The 17033-nt window shown below is 51.0% G+C and overlaps 1 protein-coding gene across 1 annotated transcript in view; it reads left to right on the forward strand.

Moving 5' to 3' along the window:
- LOC128724589 (uncharacterized) overlaps positions 1-16747 on the forward strand; it is a 36429-nt gene extending 19682 nt beyond the window's left edge. The window contains exon 8 of the mRNA XM_053818312.1: positions 16512-16747. Within this exon, the coding sequence (XP_053674287.1) occupies positions 16512-16747 (236 nt within the window). The remainder of the gene's footprint in view (positions 1-16511) is intronic.
- Positions 16748-17033: the final 286 nt, after the last annotated feature.

Here is a 17033-nt window from a genome sequence, read left to right on the forward strand (position 1 = left end):
ATTGCATTGGCAAAATGTTTATTAAGACAAATTCTAACTAACTGGCTGCTTTGGGGAGCTGTTCGAAAACCCATCAATTACGTTTTGTCAGGTATAATCGCAACTTTTTTGCGTAAGTAAAAATCGCTCTTTTAAATTAAATTTTCTCAACGCCACCTTCATCTTGATCAGCAGTCAAGACATGCGCGAGCTTAAAACATGCCCGCCGGTGCACGTTACATGACAAAGATGGATTATTTTACGCACAGGATCCAAACCGAACGTTCGCGACACAAGGCTCGTCTCGCTCGCTGATCTCGAATTTAAATTGAAATTCTCGCCCGAGGACGAACGCCCCCAAGGCCCGGTGGCAACACGACTACGCCACCTACCTGCCAACCTACCCCACCTCTAGAAGCTCCCACGCTCGTCCTTATGCCGCCACGGAGGAGCTCGTGTTTGCGTGCTTAATCGAAACGCTTCGGTAACCTTTCGGCGAACCTGCCACGCGGGGCATAGTTTCTTATTTATCAGGTTTCTCTCTCGCCTTTGCGTTGCGGGGTTCGCGAATAAAACAAAGTGTACGTGTGCGAACACCCGGGCACACCCATACGCACACACGTGCGTGTCTATCGACAGGGTTTGGAACAAGGATCTCGGAAAAAACAACCACCCTGGTCGAATGGCTCAAGGAGCGCGTTTTAAGCAAAAAGTCATGTGTGTCGGTGAGTGTCGGTAAGCACCACTTACACACACAAACACACACACGACACACGTGAAGCGCAGCCACCGATAGAGGGGGTTGTTCGCTGCAGGTTTCCCAACCCGATGGAAACGCGGGAAAACGCTACAACGAAACAATGATCGATCAAATAATCTCCGTTCCGAATCGCTCATGAATATTCAGTGCCGTCGCTTCCGATATGATTTCCCATCACGCCGTTTTCCCGGGGCCCGGCCAACCTGGCACAAGGCCGCGGTGACCACGCGCTGCTGCAAGCCAACCCCTATTTGCAGCGAAACACGCATCCTCCCACGGCATCGACGGAATCGGCATCGATCGGAATACCTGCAGGGCGCCAACATTGTAGGTGAACCATTTCCCGAAGCCCGTTGCCGCGATGAAGGTGAATGAAAATCAGATCTTCCTGCTGGTTCTCGGCTGGTAATCGGAAATGACCGTGTCCACCAGCACTGGGGTGGATTGCGCCCCACCCTTGGCGCTAATTACCCCTGTTTTTGGATCGATTGGCCGAAGCAAACGTTTCCAGTTGAATTGTAATTTTTCGACCTTTTGTCTTCTCCCGACCGAAGAAAGCGCTCTAAACATGAAAGGAAACTGCGGAAAAGCGCTTAAAGCACGCCTCTCCAGTTGTGCTGAAATGCATTGCTTTCTTTTTCTTTTTTGGGGGGGGGGGGGTGGAAGCACTACAAAAAGCTCCTTTGTTGCGAATCGATTGTGCGATTCGGACGCGTTCTTTGTACCGGTAGAGCTACGACTGCGAACAATGGTGCAACCGATGAACATGCACAAGGATGTGTGGCCCGTGCCCTGGGTTGGGTGAATTTTCGATAAATAGCCGGTGGAAAAGCGCACAGCCAACTGGCAACGTACGAAACACCTCTCGCGCGCTGTCAAAACTAGCCGAGTCCCGCATGTGCAGTTCCACTCGAGCACGGAAACCAGCCATGAGCACGAGCGAATTCGAACCGATAATAATGGTAATGTGCAGGAGCGGGAGAATGCCACCAGCGAGGCAACAGTGCTAGCTACCGCACTGTTGGGCAGCAAATTTTCCACCCGAATGATGGATCTTTTTCTCGGAATATTTAACTTGAACGACCGACCGAACAAAGGCCCTCCACGCAACGCGCGGATACAAAAGGCCGAAAACGTTTCGACTTTCTGCCTCGGCTCGCGTACGGATAGGCATGCAAACCCCGAAAGCGAAGTGCATTCTCCGTGTGCGATCGGCGTGCAATTGGCATTGCGACTGTATTTATGCATGCATTGTTGTTTTTCCTTTTGGTTTTGGTTTTGTTTTGTAAAACGAGCGCCCACTCGCGCTTCCCATGCACGGTTGTGTCGGCATTGGCGTTTGGCTCGGCAAAAGGAAGAAGGCCGTTTCACGTGCCACTCGACATGATGGTCATTTTGCGTGATTCGTTGCTTTATGGCTTTGTTTTCCGGTCCGTTTTGTGATTAGCCCGTCCGTTCGAAAGCACACCTTGGTGGGCTGTGTGCATCCTTTATCGATCCATCTCGAATCCCGAGGCCAGCCGGGTGCACAATTCACCCGGTCGTGTAATGCCGTGGGCTGCTTCAATCTCCGATTCACCCGCTTTCCATTCGCAAGCCAACATTCGCGTGCGACCGCCCCTAAACCACCATTCGGAGCTTTGCTTTCAGCCACGTAATTATTGACATTCCTATCGACCGGTCGGTGCAGGCGAGCCAAAACGAGCCAATCCTTCAAAATGCCTCAATCCTCACCGTGTCGGGGCTGGCCGGCCATCCGATGGCTATCATTTCTCTAATCACCTGTGCCCCACCCGGTGGAAAAGGCGCATTTTCCGCCAAACAGCCAATGATGATGATGACGACGACGACGACGACGAGGACGACGAGGACGACGAGATCGTATCGTGGCTACGGAATCAAATTCCAATCCCGGGCTTCATGTCCCGGCAATTTCGTTTGGTGGCCACAAACACACACACCTTTGTCGTCTTGTACGCCTGGAAAAGCCCACTTCTGGCTGCAGCAATGGCACCACAATGACCTCGGCACGGCCCATCGCCACTTCATCGGCATCGGCATGCGACAATCGGCAGACAACCAACCGGGAAGAAAGAGAGAGAGAAAAAGTCTTGGCAAGGCTTCAAACCGATAATAAAGCAATCTTACCAGCGGCCACCATTTCCGGGGGAACCGGGGTTCGTTTGCGTTGCCCCGTTTTTCCGGTGCCGGAAAAGAAAAAAACCCAAACGCCGACACTTCACTGCCGATCGGAATCGGAACCCGGCCAGGGCGAGCGTTTAATGTGGAACGATGCGGTGGCCGCTTGACGCTTTTCGACGACACTTTCCCATGGCCGTGTTTGGGTGCACGCTTTTCCGACCCCGGGCTGAAACCCCCCGGTTATATGAGAGCCGCGTCATGATTTGCATACGAAACCCATTTGCCGCCGGGTTGGTCGTTTTCGATGGCCGATAATCAGCCACCAGGACGCCCCCAGGAAGGACGCGACTGGGTGGGAAAAATGATAATGATAAAGATAAAGCGCACAAGGGGTGGTGGGCGACAAATGGCGAGCCCGAGCCGTGGCGTTTTCCCGGGATTCGGGTGATTTGATGGCGCGGAAGTACCTTCCATGCCACGCCTGGCGCCGCTTTGCGAGGTTTTTATCGATATTCAATTTAAGCACTGCTTTGACACTCGCTCAACCCCTTTTTTCCCCCCCCATGGGGTCGTTTTTGGCGAAAGTGACACAGATTGGGTGGAGGAGGAAAACTTTATCAACCGCTTTTTCTTGCTGCTCTCCCCATGCGGTTCTGGTGGGTGGGCGGTTTCGCTAACTACTTAAGAATTTTCTTTGCTTTCGGGTCGGAAAAGTGGTAAAACTCGTCGAGTAATCGACGCGGTCGAGCCCTCCCGAAGTTCTGTGGGACGTTGTTCGGTTGTCTTCAACTCGGTGGTCTGGTGCTATCGCAATGGAGTGACGTTTTCATTTGTCGTTTGCTAATCTGTTTTGTGTGTTTTTTTTTGTGCATCCCCTTTTACAAAGGCGCAGCCTTGGTGTACTTCCATCAAGCGTTGGCCATTTTCTTCCCTGTTTTCGGCTTCCATGTGGGTGCCATGATTTTCCTCGCAAATTATCCACAAAGAGTGGGCCTTTTTCTCTGGGATAGGGTCGTAAAGGTTTTACATCTTTCCGCTGTTAGCGAATTCTATGCCCTACCGGAATGCCCGGAATGCTCAAACACAAAAATTGAGCTTTCACCCAACGAGAGCAGGATTGACCGTTGCGGTAAATTTATGCATCGATTTATGCATCCGATCGAACCACCGCCGGTTTACGGCTCGATGCTACATTTCAATTACAAAAGTAAATTAGAATCGGCCGGGCCAACCTCCGGGGGGAATGCTTTATTCAACCGCTGATCCTTTTCCGTTTTATTACTGCTGACCTTTCATAAATCTTAAACTTTTCTTGCCAGGTCAAAATTTCCTCCCGAAAGCGCATCAACGGCGCGCGTAGAAGGAGCAACCAACAACAGCACAAAAAAAAAGCAAGACTAACAAAAAGCGAGTTTACGATAGCGAAATAGAAGCGCCGTGTTTTCGAAACCCGAAAAAGGGAGAAACAATTTGCACATTTTTACTACGAAACAACTTCCGGTGGGCTTTCGGTGGGCTGGCTGGGCGCCAGGCAAACCAAAGCTCCTCCACATCCCGCGCAAAAGGGTCCAAACAAACGCGCCCTTTGGCGTGTAGGCGAGCTATAAAACCGTCCTTCCGCTCGGTGGGTTTTTTTTCACCTTCTTTTTTTTATTCCCGCTCCCGTCCCAAGGAAGATCGGCTACAAATCCGAGCACACCAATTCGTCTTGAGGCCCGTTTCCGGCCCGGGGAAAAAACACCGGCAGAAAGCTCCCAAAGGAAAAGCCAATCCTTCGTTGCCGCGCGCGTCGAACAGATCCGAGCACGCATCTCAGTGAGGCAACCGATGGCGAAAGGTAATTTCGTCGATTGAAGTCGAACGCTCGAAATCTTTTGCCCTTCCAAAGCGACTCGCAGGCGTCATTATCATTATCATCAGGATACGCCTGGCAGCTGAAAAGGGGCCAAATATCATCTGCATAAAATATGCTCAGTAATCAGTGGGACGCGCGACGGCAACCGAGTCGTGAAGTAATGCTGAAAAATCCTACTTGTGGATGCTAAGCCTCGCGGGTTTTGGGAAACGCAGGTGGGACGAGAGGAGCTATTTTTCTCCGTAAGAAAAAGCGAACGTTTTTGGCGGAAATGACGAACCGTTTCCGGGTGGCGCCCGGAGAAGGCAAGCAAGCGATAGAAAAAAAAACAAAAAAAGGGGTAGACAAGATATTCGTTACTCTAATTTATTCATCCGAACGTGTAGTACACAGACAGTTTACAACGAGCTACTTTTTGCGGCAATTTACCACCCACCAACCCCACTCACGGGGCGTTCGTTTCGTCGTAAAGTGACTCGTCCCAGCCGTAGCTTCGGAAAACGTTCATTTGCAAAATGAAAGCAAAACGTGCACCCAAACGGGCTTCCGATCGGGCGGCGGGATCGGGGGTTGTTCGACGGGGGGGTGGGAGGGGGAAGGAAAGGAGCTCTTCTTCATCCTTATCATGCTTGTCGTGAAGGCACACACGTACACACACACGCGCACACACGTACACGTCGCGAATGAGTTTGGTTGTGGTTGGTTGAACGAGTAGGCGGCTTCCGGAATTGGGGAAGAATTTTAGGGTGTTTTTAAAGGAAGATCGCAACGAAAAAAAAAAACGCAAACGTTCTCCGCTTTCACCCACACGAAAGGTCCACAAGGTCCTTTGCCCGATGACAGGCGCTCAAGCTGGCAGGATACGCCGCGTGGTGAATGACTGGGGTTCGTGAAAAAGCAAAAAGAAGTAACAATCGAAGTGATACAGCATTTTGCCTCTCGATTTCGCTCCGATTGAGGAACGCCCGAGGCCCTGCAGGAAGCCAATTCGGGCGTTTAAAAGTGAGGCGCAAGGAACGAGCGACGTTCGATTTTGGCGTCGATTCTGCTCATTTGCTTTCGTAGCGTCGCGTTTCGGGGGCTCGGTTTTTCGCTCACTCGCTACGCCTCCAGTTCGCGTCACTTTACTTTACGCAAGTGCCGGGAAGCTGAACGAAGTTTCACACATTTTATTGTCCTCCCCCTGGTTCCCCATTACTGGCGGCAAATTGGCGAATGAGTTTAATTTCACTCCACTAAAAGGTAATTGAGATAAATGGAGCCACCCATGCGCGTGGAAGGAGATTAAATCTGTCGACGCGGAGGGGAATGTGAATCATACCGCAGAAAGAAAAAAAAACGACTGATTTTCCACGCAAGAGGAGATAATTGTGAGCCATAGGCAAGCGGTTGAAAATATGGGAAAAAAAATATGGCCAGTAAAAACATTACCGCCGCTGCATTTACTCACTATCGGAGAGGTGATATGTCCGTAATATTCACGTTGTGGGAAGGTTGTTTTTTTTTGTGCACCTCCACACGAGGCCCGAGGCCATTTTGCCTCAAGGTCGTGAAAATTTAATTTAAACCATAAAGTTATGCAAACCAATACCAGTCCCTTCGCCTTATCGGGGCCACGCCGTTTGGGCTCACTGCAGCGTGCAAGGCAGCAACAAAGAGGCCGCACCAGAAAAGAAAAAGCAAACGAAACGAAGGGCTAGAAGCGTTAACTAATCTCCACGTCGGCATGGCACGGCACGGAAGCGGAAACCAAGATAACCGGATCAGGCCTGCCCGGGGGATAACGGCCCTAGCGGCCGTCCGACCGGCGTTGGTGTTGGAGGAAAGTAATTGTGGTTTAATTTCGCTGCAACGATCAATTTTGGTGCTGGCCGCCGTTCGTTGAATAATATTCAAAAACCTTCCACCGCGCGCCAGACGATTGGAAATATTTAGCCCACAGCCCGGGCTGGTCCTTTGAGCCCCCTTTGGGCTGGGCGTAAGCGTTGGTGGTTTTGGTGACGATGAGCAGGGGTAAGCTTGGGAGGTTGGTAGAGTGCGAAGGAAAAATTCATTTCGAATAATTCGTCCGCTCGCTTGAACGGTAGAAGCTTGGGTAGGCCCGCTTTTGCACCCGAGTACCAGGCCCGAAAAGGTTCTTTGTGAAAATATCGCTGACTGTGCGCGCGTCCATGGAAATTTATTCTAACCCCCCCAACGCACACACAGACACCGAGAACATTGAGGGACGAGTTAACGATTGGGAGTCACAAAAATGAACGTGAGGCGTATCGTCGTGGGCAAGAAAATGAGGATTTGAGGCTTGCAGAGGAGAAGGCGCTTCATTGATGCGAACGAACCCCGGTTCCTGTGCTCGAAGCCACCGAAAAAGCCCCCCCCAAAAAAAACCGACCAAACCCTGGCGGGCAACAGATGAAAATAAAACGCAGCAACGTAAAATACACCAACCCCGGAAAAGCCTCCGGAAAGGAAGGTGGTGCGCGTTTGAACATGGGGGGGGTGGAAACAAGACATTGTCGAACGACGATCGTCGTCCTTGGCGTCGTCGGGAGCGTCGACATTTTCATAGCCATCGTCATGGTCATGAGTAGCGCAAGCACAAATTGAATTTTAAATATTCAATTGAAGTAACATTAATCGTAGCATACGCAGCAGCCATGCGAAGCTCGGCTTAGAAAAGCACCGGTGGCACACCGGTCGTGGTGGGGTGGGGTGTGGTGGGGTGGGTGGTGGTGGGGTTGATGATGATGATGGTACAACAATGGGATGGCAACAACCGGGCCGGAAGTGAGGGTTTTTGACTTTGGTGTGGTGCCGAGGCCAAAAATGTACCTGTGTGGAAAAACAGCAACCAACCGACTGACGGCGGCCCATCGTTTGGTGGGAAAATTCGTTTTCCGTACGGTACGGCCGGCCACTCTGAAAAGAAGTCAAAGGACGCCACGAGCCGGGTGGGAGGGTGAATGGACGAACGGAGTTACATTTAAATACACACACCAGCGCCCACACCGGGATATAGGGAACAGGATTTTACTTTTTCATGTAAAATGTCAGCCATCGTTGCGAGAGAATGGGAAGGGGGGGGGGGGGGCGGCCCTGGATGCAATGGGCATGAGAGAGGGAAAAAAATGGAAATGGGAACGCAAAGAAAAAAGCACCACCCCCCCCCCTCCCGTCAGAATAGTGGGATCAAGAGGAATCCAAAGCGAGCCGGAGAAGGATGTAGCCACAAATTCTCGTTCACGGTGTGTGGAGCGCACAAAAGAAATCAGCAATGAATAGCATAACTCTCAGTCGAATAATATAAATTTCAATAAATGAAGCAGCAGCGCTGACGCTGAGCGGTGGGAAAATCCGGCAAAGCGCGGCAACAATCGCCTCAGCGAAAGGAGGCCATCATTCAGCGCCACGGCGCACACAAACAGGCGAATCGGATGGGGTTTTTTGTGGCTCGCGCCAGAAAGCACGAGCTTTGGGGCGGAATGGAAAATGGGTACGCCATTTTCGCCATTGGCGAATATTGAATTTCCCGGCAAACCGGTTCGTGGTAGCACAATCGGAACACAGATCATTTGGATCAGTGGTGGCAGTTTTTCGTTTGGCTTGTGACAGCAAACACAAACAAAAAAAAACAAAATAGAAAACCACGTTGAACCTCTAATGTTTCGCGAACAACAGTAAGCAAAAAAACAGAATCCCCCGGCACGCGTTGTGTTCCGAACTCGCCGAACGCGAAATGAAATAATGCTCCGATTACTCGTTGCACGCCGGGTCCCGTGAGAAAACTGCAACAAGAAAATCATTCAGCTTAGGAAAATAAGCTCGCGATAATGCCGGCCGGGAAGGCGCTTTATTCCACATTCCTACCTTTTGTGTTTAAACCCGTAAATTGAAAGCAACGGGAAGGAAAATTCCCCCCCGCGGGGGATTAACTGGTGCTTCTTTTTTTTCTTCTTTTTTTAATGCTCCCCCGATTCCATTCTTTAAATTTTATCGCTCAACATAAAACCGGGGGCCTCCGGGTCGCAGCAAAAGCGGCCCACACGCAAGCTCAGTAGCAGTATTCGTTTGGTTATAAATTAAAAAATAAATCCTTTCGTTTCATTCGTGTAATCCTCTCCGGCGAGGATTCAATGCTTCAGAGGACCCACAGAGACGAGAGGATGCAACGCTAACCCGTTTTCTTTTTGTTCGTTGCTTTGTTGCTGTTTCGCTCACTCACACGGGAACCACGAAACAACGCGCTGGAACCTGAAGAAAGTGCTAGGCTTTACTTCTTTCTTTTTTTTGTGTGTGTGTGTGGTTCCCTTGCACTCTCCCGTTTATTATTCGGAAGCGGTGCAAAGGTGAAACGCAAAGTGTTCAAAAAAACCCACGCCACGGAACAAATACACACAACGGGAGAGCCGCAGCAAAATTGGGTACCTTTCGCGAGAAAACCGCACATAAATACGAGTGCCCGGCTTGCGACGAATGGACAAAAACGCGATTTCGCTGGCATTAAAGGATAAAGGGTGGAGCGAAATGGTGAAAAAAAATGGCGACCCACCCACACACACACAGAGATACACATCCCGGCCAACAATGGGAAAAAAAGGACAGGAATCCGCTCATCTGATGCTGAGAAGGATGAAGAATATTGAAAAAGGTGCATTGTTGATTAATTTCAATTTTTTGTTGCTTCTTCTACCCAACGCCCGTTCGGCAGCTCGATCAACCTGAGCGATGGTAGAGCAGCAGCTGCGGCCACGCAAAAGCAGGACGCACAGTAAGCGAACGAATGGATGGCTGAATTTTATTCGCACCGCTCAATCCATCAAAAAGCAGCTTTGCTTTGCTTTTCGGTTCTTTTGTGGTGCGAGTAAATGTTGCTTTTGCTTTTTGTGCGCTTTCCGAGCGGGTTCCATGGACGAGAATGAGTTAAGCGCCGATAAAAATGAGCCATTGTAATTACCTTATTTTCCTTGCATCATTTTCACCTTCCACTGTTGCTGCTGCCGCCGATGGTTGTATCAGTGAGTGCGTATGGGAGAAGCGCAGAGACGGTCGATCGTATCGTGAGTAGATGATTCGTAGTCCTTCAGCTTCCGAAGCGTCCAGCAGCCTGTAAATGAAATGAATGGTTGAAAAGGTTAATATTTATAGAATCGCTCCGGCACGCTGGTAAATATTCACATTTCCGAACGGAATGTTTGCGAAACATCAAAACGATACAATTAAAACAAAACGTTTGTGAAACGCGTTCCACCAGTTCTCGTGATTGCTCAATTGACTAGAAGGCCCCAAGCACACCTTCAAACGGAAGCCCTAAGAAAGGGTGGTTTCCGGCAGCCGTTTCTCCAAATCAGCCAGTTCAAAGAGCGTCCGTGTAATCAACAACAACGGCAACAATAATAACAAAAAAACACGCTCGATCGGCAGGGAAACATTAAATCGAGCCTTTTGCTCAAAAATGCTCGCGAAATTAATCTTACGCTACACAAACACGCTCCAAAAAGTTGGGATCATTATTTCTCTGCAAACGACACGATTCCGCGATAGGTCTTGCGGCAAGCACCCCCAACCACGTGGGCACACCCCGTGGAAATCCCTAATCATGTTACATACTCTCCCCCCCCCGGTGCGGTTGTTCCGGTGCGGCCAAAAGAAACTCGGCCGATTTTTCCCCGAAACCGGGCCCCGAAAGCTCGACCCAAGCGCAGCGAAGGACGCGAAAGTGTGTGCGAAGGACGCAGCAAAAGAGCGGGCGGAGGTTTTTCCAAGTCAATCATGGGTGCGCGCCGGTTGGAACACTTTTCCAACACCCACCCACATACCCTCGGTGGGTTCCGGAGGAAAATTTTAATTAAATTTACAACCATTATCACGATACACGCCGCCGCCGTGTACGAGGCCTCGAGATCGTGTGTGGGTGTTTTTCGGAGGTCGTCGGCCCAACCTACGTCCTGCATGCATGTGTATCGGTTACACCGACCAAGAGGGGGGTCGTCCTTGATTGCGCAAGGAATATGGCGCCGTGTTGGGTGCTCATTACACGATGGGTGTGCAAAATTATGACGGAATTTATAACGTCCTCCCGTGCCGGGCTTGTGATGCGATGTTCAGGTGACGTATCTTCATTACACATATCTGCCCCGCCCGGTGGAATATATATTCAATATGCACGTTCCTCCCACGTGCGTGTGTGTGTTCATGCACGCGTGTGTGTGTGTGTGTGTTTGCTTCAGCGTGAAAGATAAATTCGATAGAAAAATATTTTTCCATCGAAGAATTTTAATTAAGTTTAAATTTTCACGTCATGCGTGCGAGCGGCACGATATCCTTGAAAAGCACACACACGCATACACGCGTAACGGGATTGGAAGACATCTCTTCATTTTTCACCGTCCCGTCCCCCGCCATGTCGGCGTTTTGTCCCCTTGTCGGCGTCGGGATTGTGGAAAGTCCTTTCATCTCACGATCCACCGAAAAAGCGACCGTTAACGGGGATTTTGAAAGCCTCGAAGGGATTGAAAGAACCCCCCTTTCTGTTGCTCGCTCGAAAGATCGTCGAATAAACATCCTTGCGTGTGCGCGCGCGCTTGCGGATACCAATTTTTGCCACCCCATGTAACGTGCCATATCCCGCCCCACAAAAGGGCCCGGAAAAGTTGTGTTGCTCTCGCCCGTTCCGTTCCGTTCCGTTCGGTTCCGGTTGCTCGTGCATTCCCTGTCAAACTTATCAAGGATTTTGCGCGAGCTTTCCGTCCCCCGGCGACACACCCACAGCTTCTCGCGGCTCGAGGCAATCGTTCTAATTACCTTCTTTCGAGCGAGTAAGCCACCCAAAATCCCAACCCGTTCCATTCTGCTCCTGCTGCTGCAGCACAAAAACCCCCCAACGCGCACGAAAGGTGTTCGCATTCACGGTGCGGAAACTATGTTTCGCTGGCTTCCGACGATGGTGCCCGATTTTCCTTCGATTCGCGAGCAAAACTATTTGTCTGCTTCCAGCGTCTTCGTCTTCATCACTCGCGCGCGCGCATCGCTTCAAGCGAAACCGCGTGGGTGGTTGCTACCGTGCCAAAATAAATACATTTGCGTTGATTTGCGCTTCGAGTGCATTCTCTTGTGCCGCTTGCGCGCGACACATCCCTCCCAACGCGACCGATTTTCGTCGTTTTGTCACCAAACGTGCCGCTGGTGGTCGGGCTGCTTTCCACACATTCTTCGGGTTCCACACCGAGGACGAAACTTTGAGTGATTGCAGCGGGATAAACTTTCACCGCCTGTGCCGCAACAACGGGGAAGCCGGAGTTCGTGGTTCACCTTTTGTGCACGCGAACCCGGCCCACATCATGATAGTTGATTGTTGATGGAACACACACACACACAAACACACGCGCGCGGATTGGGAACGTGCTACCGTGATCGTGCCGCGTTCAGGCACCAACCGAAACCAACAAGAACCGTCGGGGGGTTGACGACGTGTCCTGATCGGTTTGATTATTCGAATCGAGTGCGAAAATATGTTTGCCCAGCGTCTCGTGGAAAGGCGCGTGCTTTAAGGGTTAAAATAGGTCACCCCCTCACGCCGTTTGATGGGCGTTTTTTTTTTCCCCCCCACAAGGACCTGAGTTTTGTCTCTAGGGCGTGGGATTGCAATACGCTCCATTTTCCACTGTCCCTGGCAGCTTATTTGCTCACCATGCATCGGATTCAATTGGAAAATGGACAGAGTCCTTCCAAAAAAAAAAAAGAAAACCAATTGTATGCCAATCAAATTCACACCCATCGCGCTTTACAATGTGTGCGGGAGGAGTTGGTGTAATTTAAAAACGTGTGCCTCTAGAGATGGCGAAAAAAAGGATGAACAAAAAAAAAACGCACACGAATGGAATTGGAATCTTTTTTAAATTAAAAAATGCTACCACCCAAATCCCGATGCACCACGCGCCTCCCATATGGGGGGGGTTAACCCCGGAAAGCCTTAATGGTCACACCTGATCCACCCGTCCATCAGCTGCGTTCGAGTGGATAATGACCAATCAGTGTTTAATTATTCCACTTAATACACTGCACGTGCGAGCACTGCCTGGCTGCCTCATGCTTCATTTGCTGAGGATGAGCGCTGGATGAACGATGGAGGCCAGACTCGAATCCGTAATGGAATTATTTTGCAAACCCCCATTCATTGTTTGGAGCACGACTTTTTTTCGTTCCTGCCCTTTTTTTTTTTTTTTTGGCACATCCAGCCGATCCGCTCAAACCATACACGCTTATTTTTGTTGCAGTAAATGAAAGAAATTCAAATTACCACTCCGGTTGGGTTGGGGCAGCTTCGATTGCATTTTTGCAACCATTAACTGGGTGGGATTAAATGTTCACACCCCCCGCGGGGATCCGCTTTTCACCAACACCAATGACGTTTCCACTGTGTGCACGAAATTGGCAGCGGAGCACAGTGTTGGCGGTTTTTTTTTGCTTGATTTTCCCCCATGCGTTTTAATGCATTTGTAAAGCGAATCATTTTTCCCCCGAAATACGGGTCGAAGCGGTAATTATTTTGAGCACATTCCCGGCAAACAGAGGGTTAAATGATTCGCTTGAAATGTAACGCTACACTAAGGAGTGTGCTTCAGGCAGTTGGCCCTTGCTGCCGGGAGCTTCCGAAAAAACGCTTGTCCACTTTTGTGAGCGCAATTGCAATCTCCACCCGCGCAGAGCGAACCATTTAAATGCATGCCGAGCCAAAACGCACAAAACCTGTTCAACCCACAGCTAAGGCGCGCACGGGCGGGCGGCTAACTAAATTTATCTCGCAACATCCAATCTATGGTAAGCAGGTCGTAAAACTGCACCGCGCAACAGTGAGATCTCTCATCGGCCGTGTGCCTCTCGACGCGCCCGGAGACTCGCATACGTCACCGCTCCAAAATCCCATTCAGGTAATGGAAAACTCACCCAACTCCGGCCCCCCCTCAGCGTTTGATAGTGAAAAGGAACAAACCCCTACAGGACCTCGCCTTGTGCCTGGAGTCGACCCAAACACGGCCAGGAGACGAGTAACGGACACCGTTGTTCGCAACGTTGCGTTGCTTAATCTCCCTCACTCACAAGGACACCTTCACGCAAACCGGACGGACGGACGATGCAAATGGCATTAGCTCGTGCGCGCGCCTGGCGGTGAAAAGCGACGCAAAACGCGCGCACGAAAAGGTCCCTTGCCTGTGGGTGTCGGTTGAGTAGGGGGGTTGTGGTTGTGGGAGTTGGTGGAGTTGGGAAAATCATCATAATTTTCCATATCCATCTTGCGCTCTCTGCACCACCACCACCACCGACAGCCCCACAAACCCCCACCGCCTTAACCTAATCCGACTAAGAAAGCACACGCAAATTTCATGCTGCCGTTTCTCCGTTCGCACCGGTCGTCCTGTGGCTCGTTCTACTCCGTCCATTCGGTGGTGGCCACTTGCCTCTCCTTCTGTCAGCTCTTCCCTTTCATACGTTTTCCCCAGTTCGCGGTGATGGAAAACCCGAAGCATAAAGCGCTTCACCCGCGTTCTCGGAATGGCGATGTGTATTCAAAGCTCTTTCTCTCTCTCTCTCGGTGTGTGCACTCTGGAAAAGCAAAAACCCCCACAAAACAGTGAGAGAGAGAGAGATAGAGAAAGAAAAGCGGAAAAAATGGAAGAAGCAAACTATTACCCAGGCGCGAAGGGTGACAATCGCAACGAGGACGGGGCCGTCTGCTGATCCTTTTCTGCACTTCTTTATGTTGATTTGCTCATCCCCCCGCCCTCCCTCGCGGCTGTTGTGGGTGGCGGCTTTCCCAGGCGCGCGCACTCGGGGGGGGGGGGGGGGGGGTGAATTGAATCTTTTCTCATTTTTATACCCCGGTATGTCCCGGTACGTGCGTTCCCGCATGTTCACGCTCGTCGTCTCCTTTCAGCTTGCTTGGCTTCGTCCTCACGTACGTCCTCTTTCTCTCGCTCTCTCTCTCTCTCTCTCTCTCTCTCTCCCAAATGGGGGTGCACCCTCAAACGCCCCCAACGATGGCATGGAGGAGTGAGAAAAATCAGCGCCACGAGATGGCACATCCCCGAGCGAAAGCGGCGCGCGGAATCTTCATCGCACTAAAATAAAGTCATCAGAATTTTTATCTTCTTTGCAGCGCGCGCCCCCCCCGGAGTGGGAAGGACCTGGTGGTGAAGGATTTCCCTTCCCCCCCAGCCCGTTTCAGGACCTTCCGACAGCTTGTGCAACGGTCGTGGATTGTGTGTGCGTGTGTGTGTGCGGGAGGTCGCGAGAAAAAGGTCGCGAAAAAATGATCCCCTGATATCGTTACGTTTTCGTTTTTCATTCCCGTCCCACTATTTGCAGGACGACTTCGGCTTACTGGCGGTCTGCGCCAAAGGAGAGTCACATCCAAACCGAGCGTGTGCCCCCCTTTTTTCATGCAGCTAGTGTTGCCGCATGTGTGGGTGTGTGATGCGGTGTGTGTGGTGCGGTGTCGCCTCTTTCGCAGCTGTTTGTCAATTTTAAATTGAATTTTCTTTAATTTAAAATATTTTTCGTTCACTTTTGCAATCCGGTCGCCGTACGGTACGTCGCCAAGCGTACGAGCGGGTGGAGAAAAAAAAAAGGGAAAGGAACACGAATCCTCCTCCTCCTCCTCCTCCTCACGGGCTCACGGGATTTGGCACGAATGGAAACCCACCGCAAGGACCACCAGCGGCGAGAGACTTGAACTCCAGTCCTTTGCGCTCGGTTGCTTATGTCAAGTAATGTCGAGGAGCTTACACAACGTCATCTGTTGGCCCAGTCGCTAGGGGGGGGGGGTGCTTTTCGTTTCCTTTCACTCCAGAGAAAGGAAGCAGCCACCGGCAGGACACGCTTGCGAGTCATGCAGGTCACGGTTTTGCAGGACCAGGCCGTGTCGTGTGGTGTTGTCTTTTGAGAGTTACCCAGCCACTAGCTGGAAGAGTGGAATTATTGCACACACAAACATCCCGGCCTGTCCGCTTGGCCTGAGCGGAATATTTAGCGCTTTAATTGGCCCCGGAGATCGGAGTCGAGTGCCACCACCAGTCGCTGTACAGGCGCCAGTGATTGGGTGCAAAACAGCTCTCCAAAAACCCCTCCCGAGCGCGTGTGTTTGTGTGGCTTTTGGCGCTCGAGTGTGTCAGCTTCTTTTTAAGGGAATTAAACCCAACCAAATGCCGCATGTCAACTGCGCGTCATGCAGCAGTTTTTTTTGTTGTTGTTGTTGTTGCTCCGTACGTGCCCCCCACAGCAATGTGCGCCCACGGAGCTTTCTTGTGCAGCCGGGAGATTCGGATTCGTGAGTAGCGTCCCCAAACGCAACGCCGGTTTCATAAAAATAGCTACCAACCCACCAGCTCCACGGAATGTGTGCAGCTCGAAAGGACCTCGGCTCATCTTGGAGGACGACCTCGGACTGTCGCGTACGCCCCAGCGGAGCTTGGGTGGGAGCCTAAATGAACAAGTGAAATGTAAATTACCCCCAGCGGCATGAATATGCTTTCTTTTTTTTTTCTCCCGAGCAGCCTCGGTCGGCTTTTCGCTCCCATTGAGCGATGGTGGCACGTCTAAGCGACGAGTTGAAACCACTCACATATCCGATCGTTCGGGCGGTCGTGCGTTTCTTTTTCATTTTTTTTTTTTTTTGCTGCATTCCGTGTGTTTTATTTTTATAACGTACATTCCTTGCGACTCTGTTTGTGTTTGTGTGCATTTTCGTACTCATTACCGATTCCTTTCATGGCATTGCAGAAAACATAACACTACCAGCGTCACCGCGCCCATTCCGGCACGAGCTCTCGCTGGTGCAGCTTTCCGAGGACGAACCGGTCGCCAGCGATGACGAACTGGCGGGCGGAATGTTGGACCCCGCACGGGAGGGTTACAGAAAATTTACCAAGCAATTACAACCCCACGTGCCGTGGGTGGAGACGAGCGCGAGCGGAGAAAATTCCCAACCCAGCCACGAGGACGCTGCTCTCGAGTAAGCTGCTGCTTGATGCTGCCCGTGTCGGTGAGTACGGAGACGACGGTGGCGTACGGCACAAATTAAATTGTTCTCCTTCGTTTGACCGATTTACCTCCCCTAGACCACAAGCTGGGGCTTCTTGGGCCTTCGGTGTGCAGCGGATGCATCTCGCCGGGCATCGAACCGTGCTGATGCTAATTAATTTCAGATTTCCCACAAGCGGCTGCATGTCTTCGGAAGTTGGCGCACTGGGCGAGTCTAACTGTTGCAGAGAAGGCCTTAGATGAACGAGAAACCAGCGAGTC

The sequence above is a fragment of the Anopheles nili genome, chromosome 3, assembly GCF_943737925.1.
Source record: "Anopheles nili chromosome 3, idAnoNiliSN_F5_01, whole genome shotgun sequence".
NCBI lineage: Eukaryota > Metazoa > Arthropoda > Insecta > Diptera > Culicidae > Anopheles > Anopheles nili.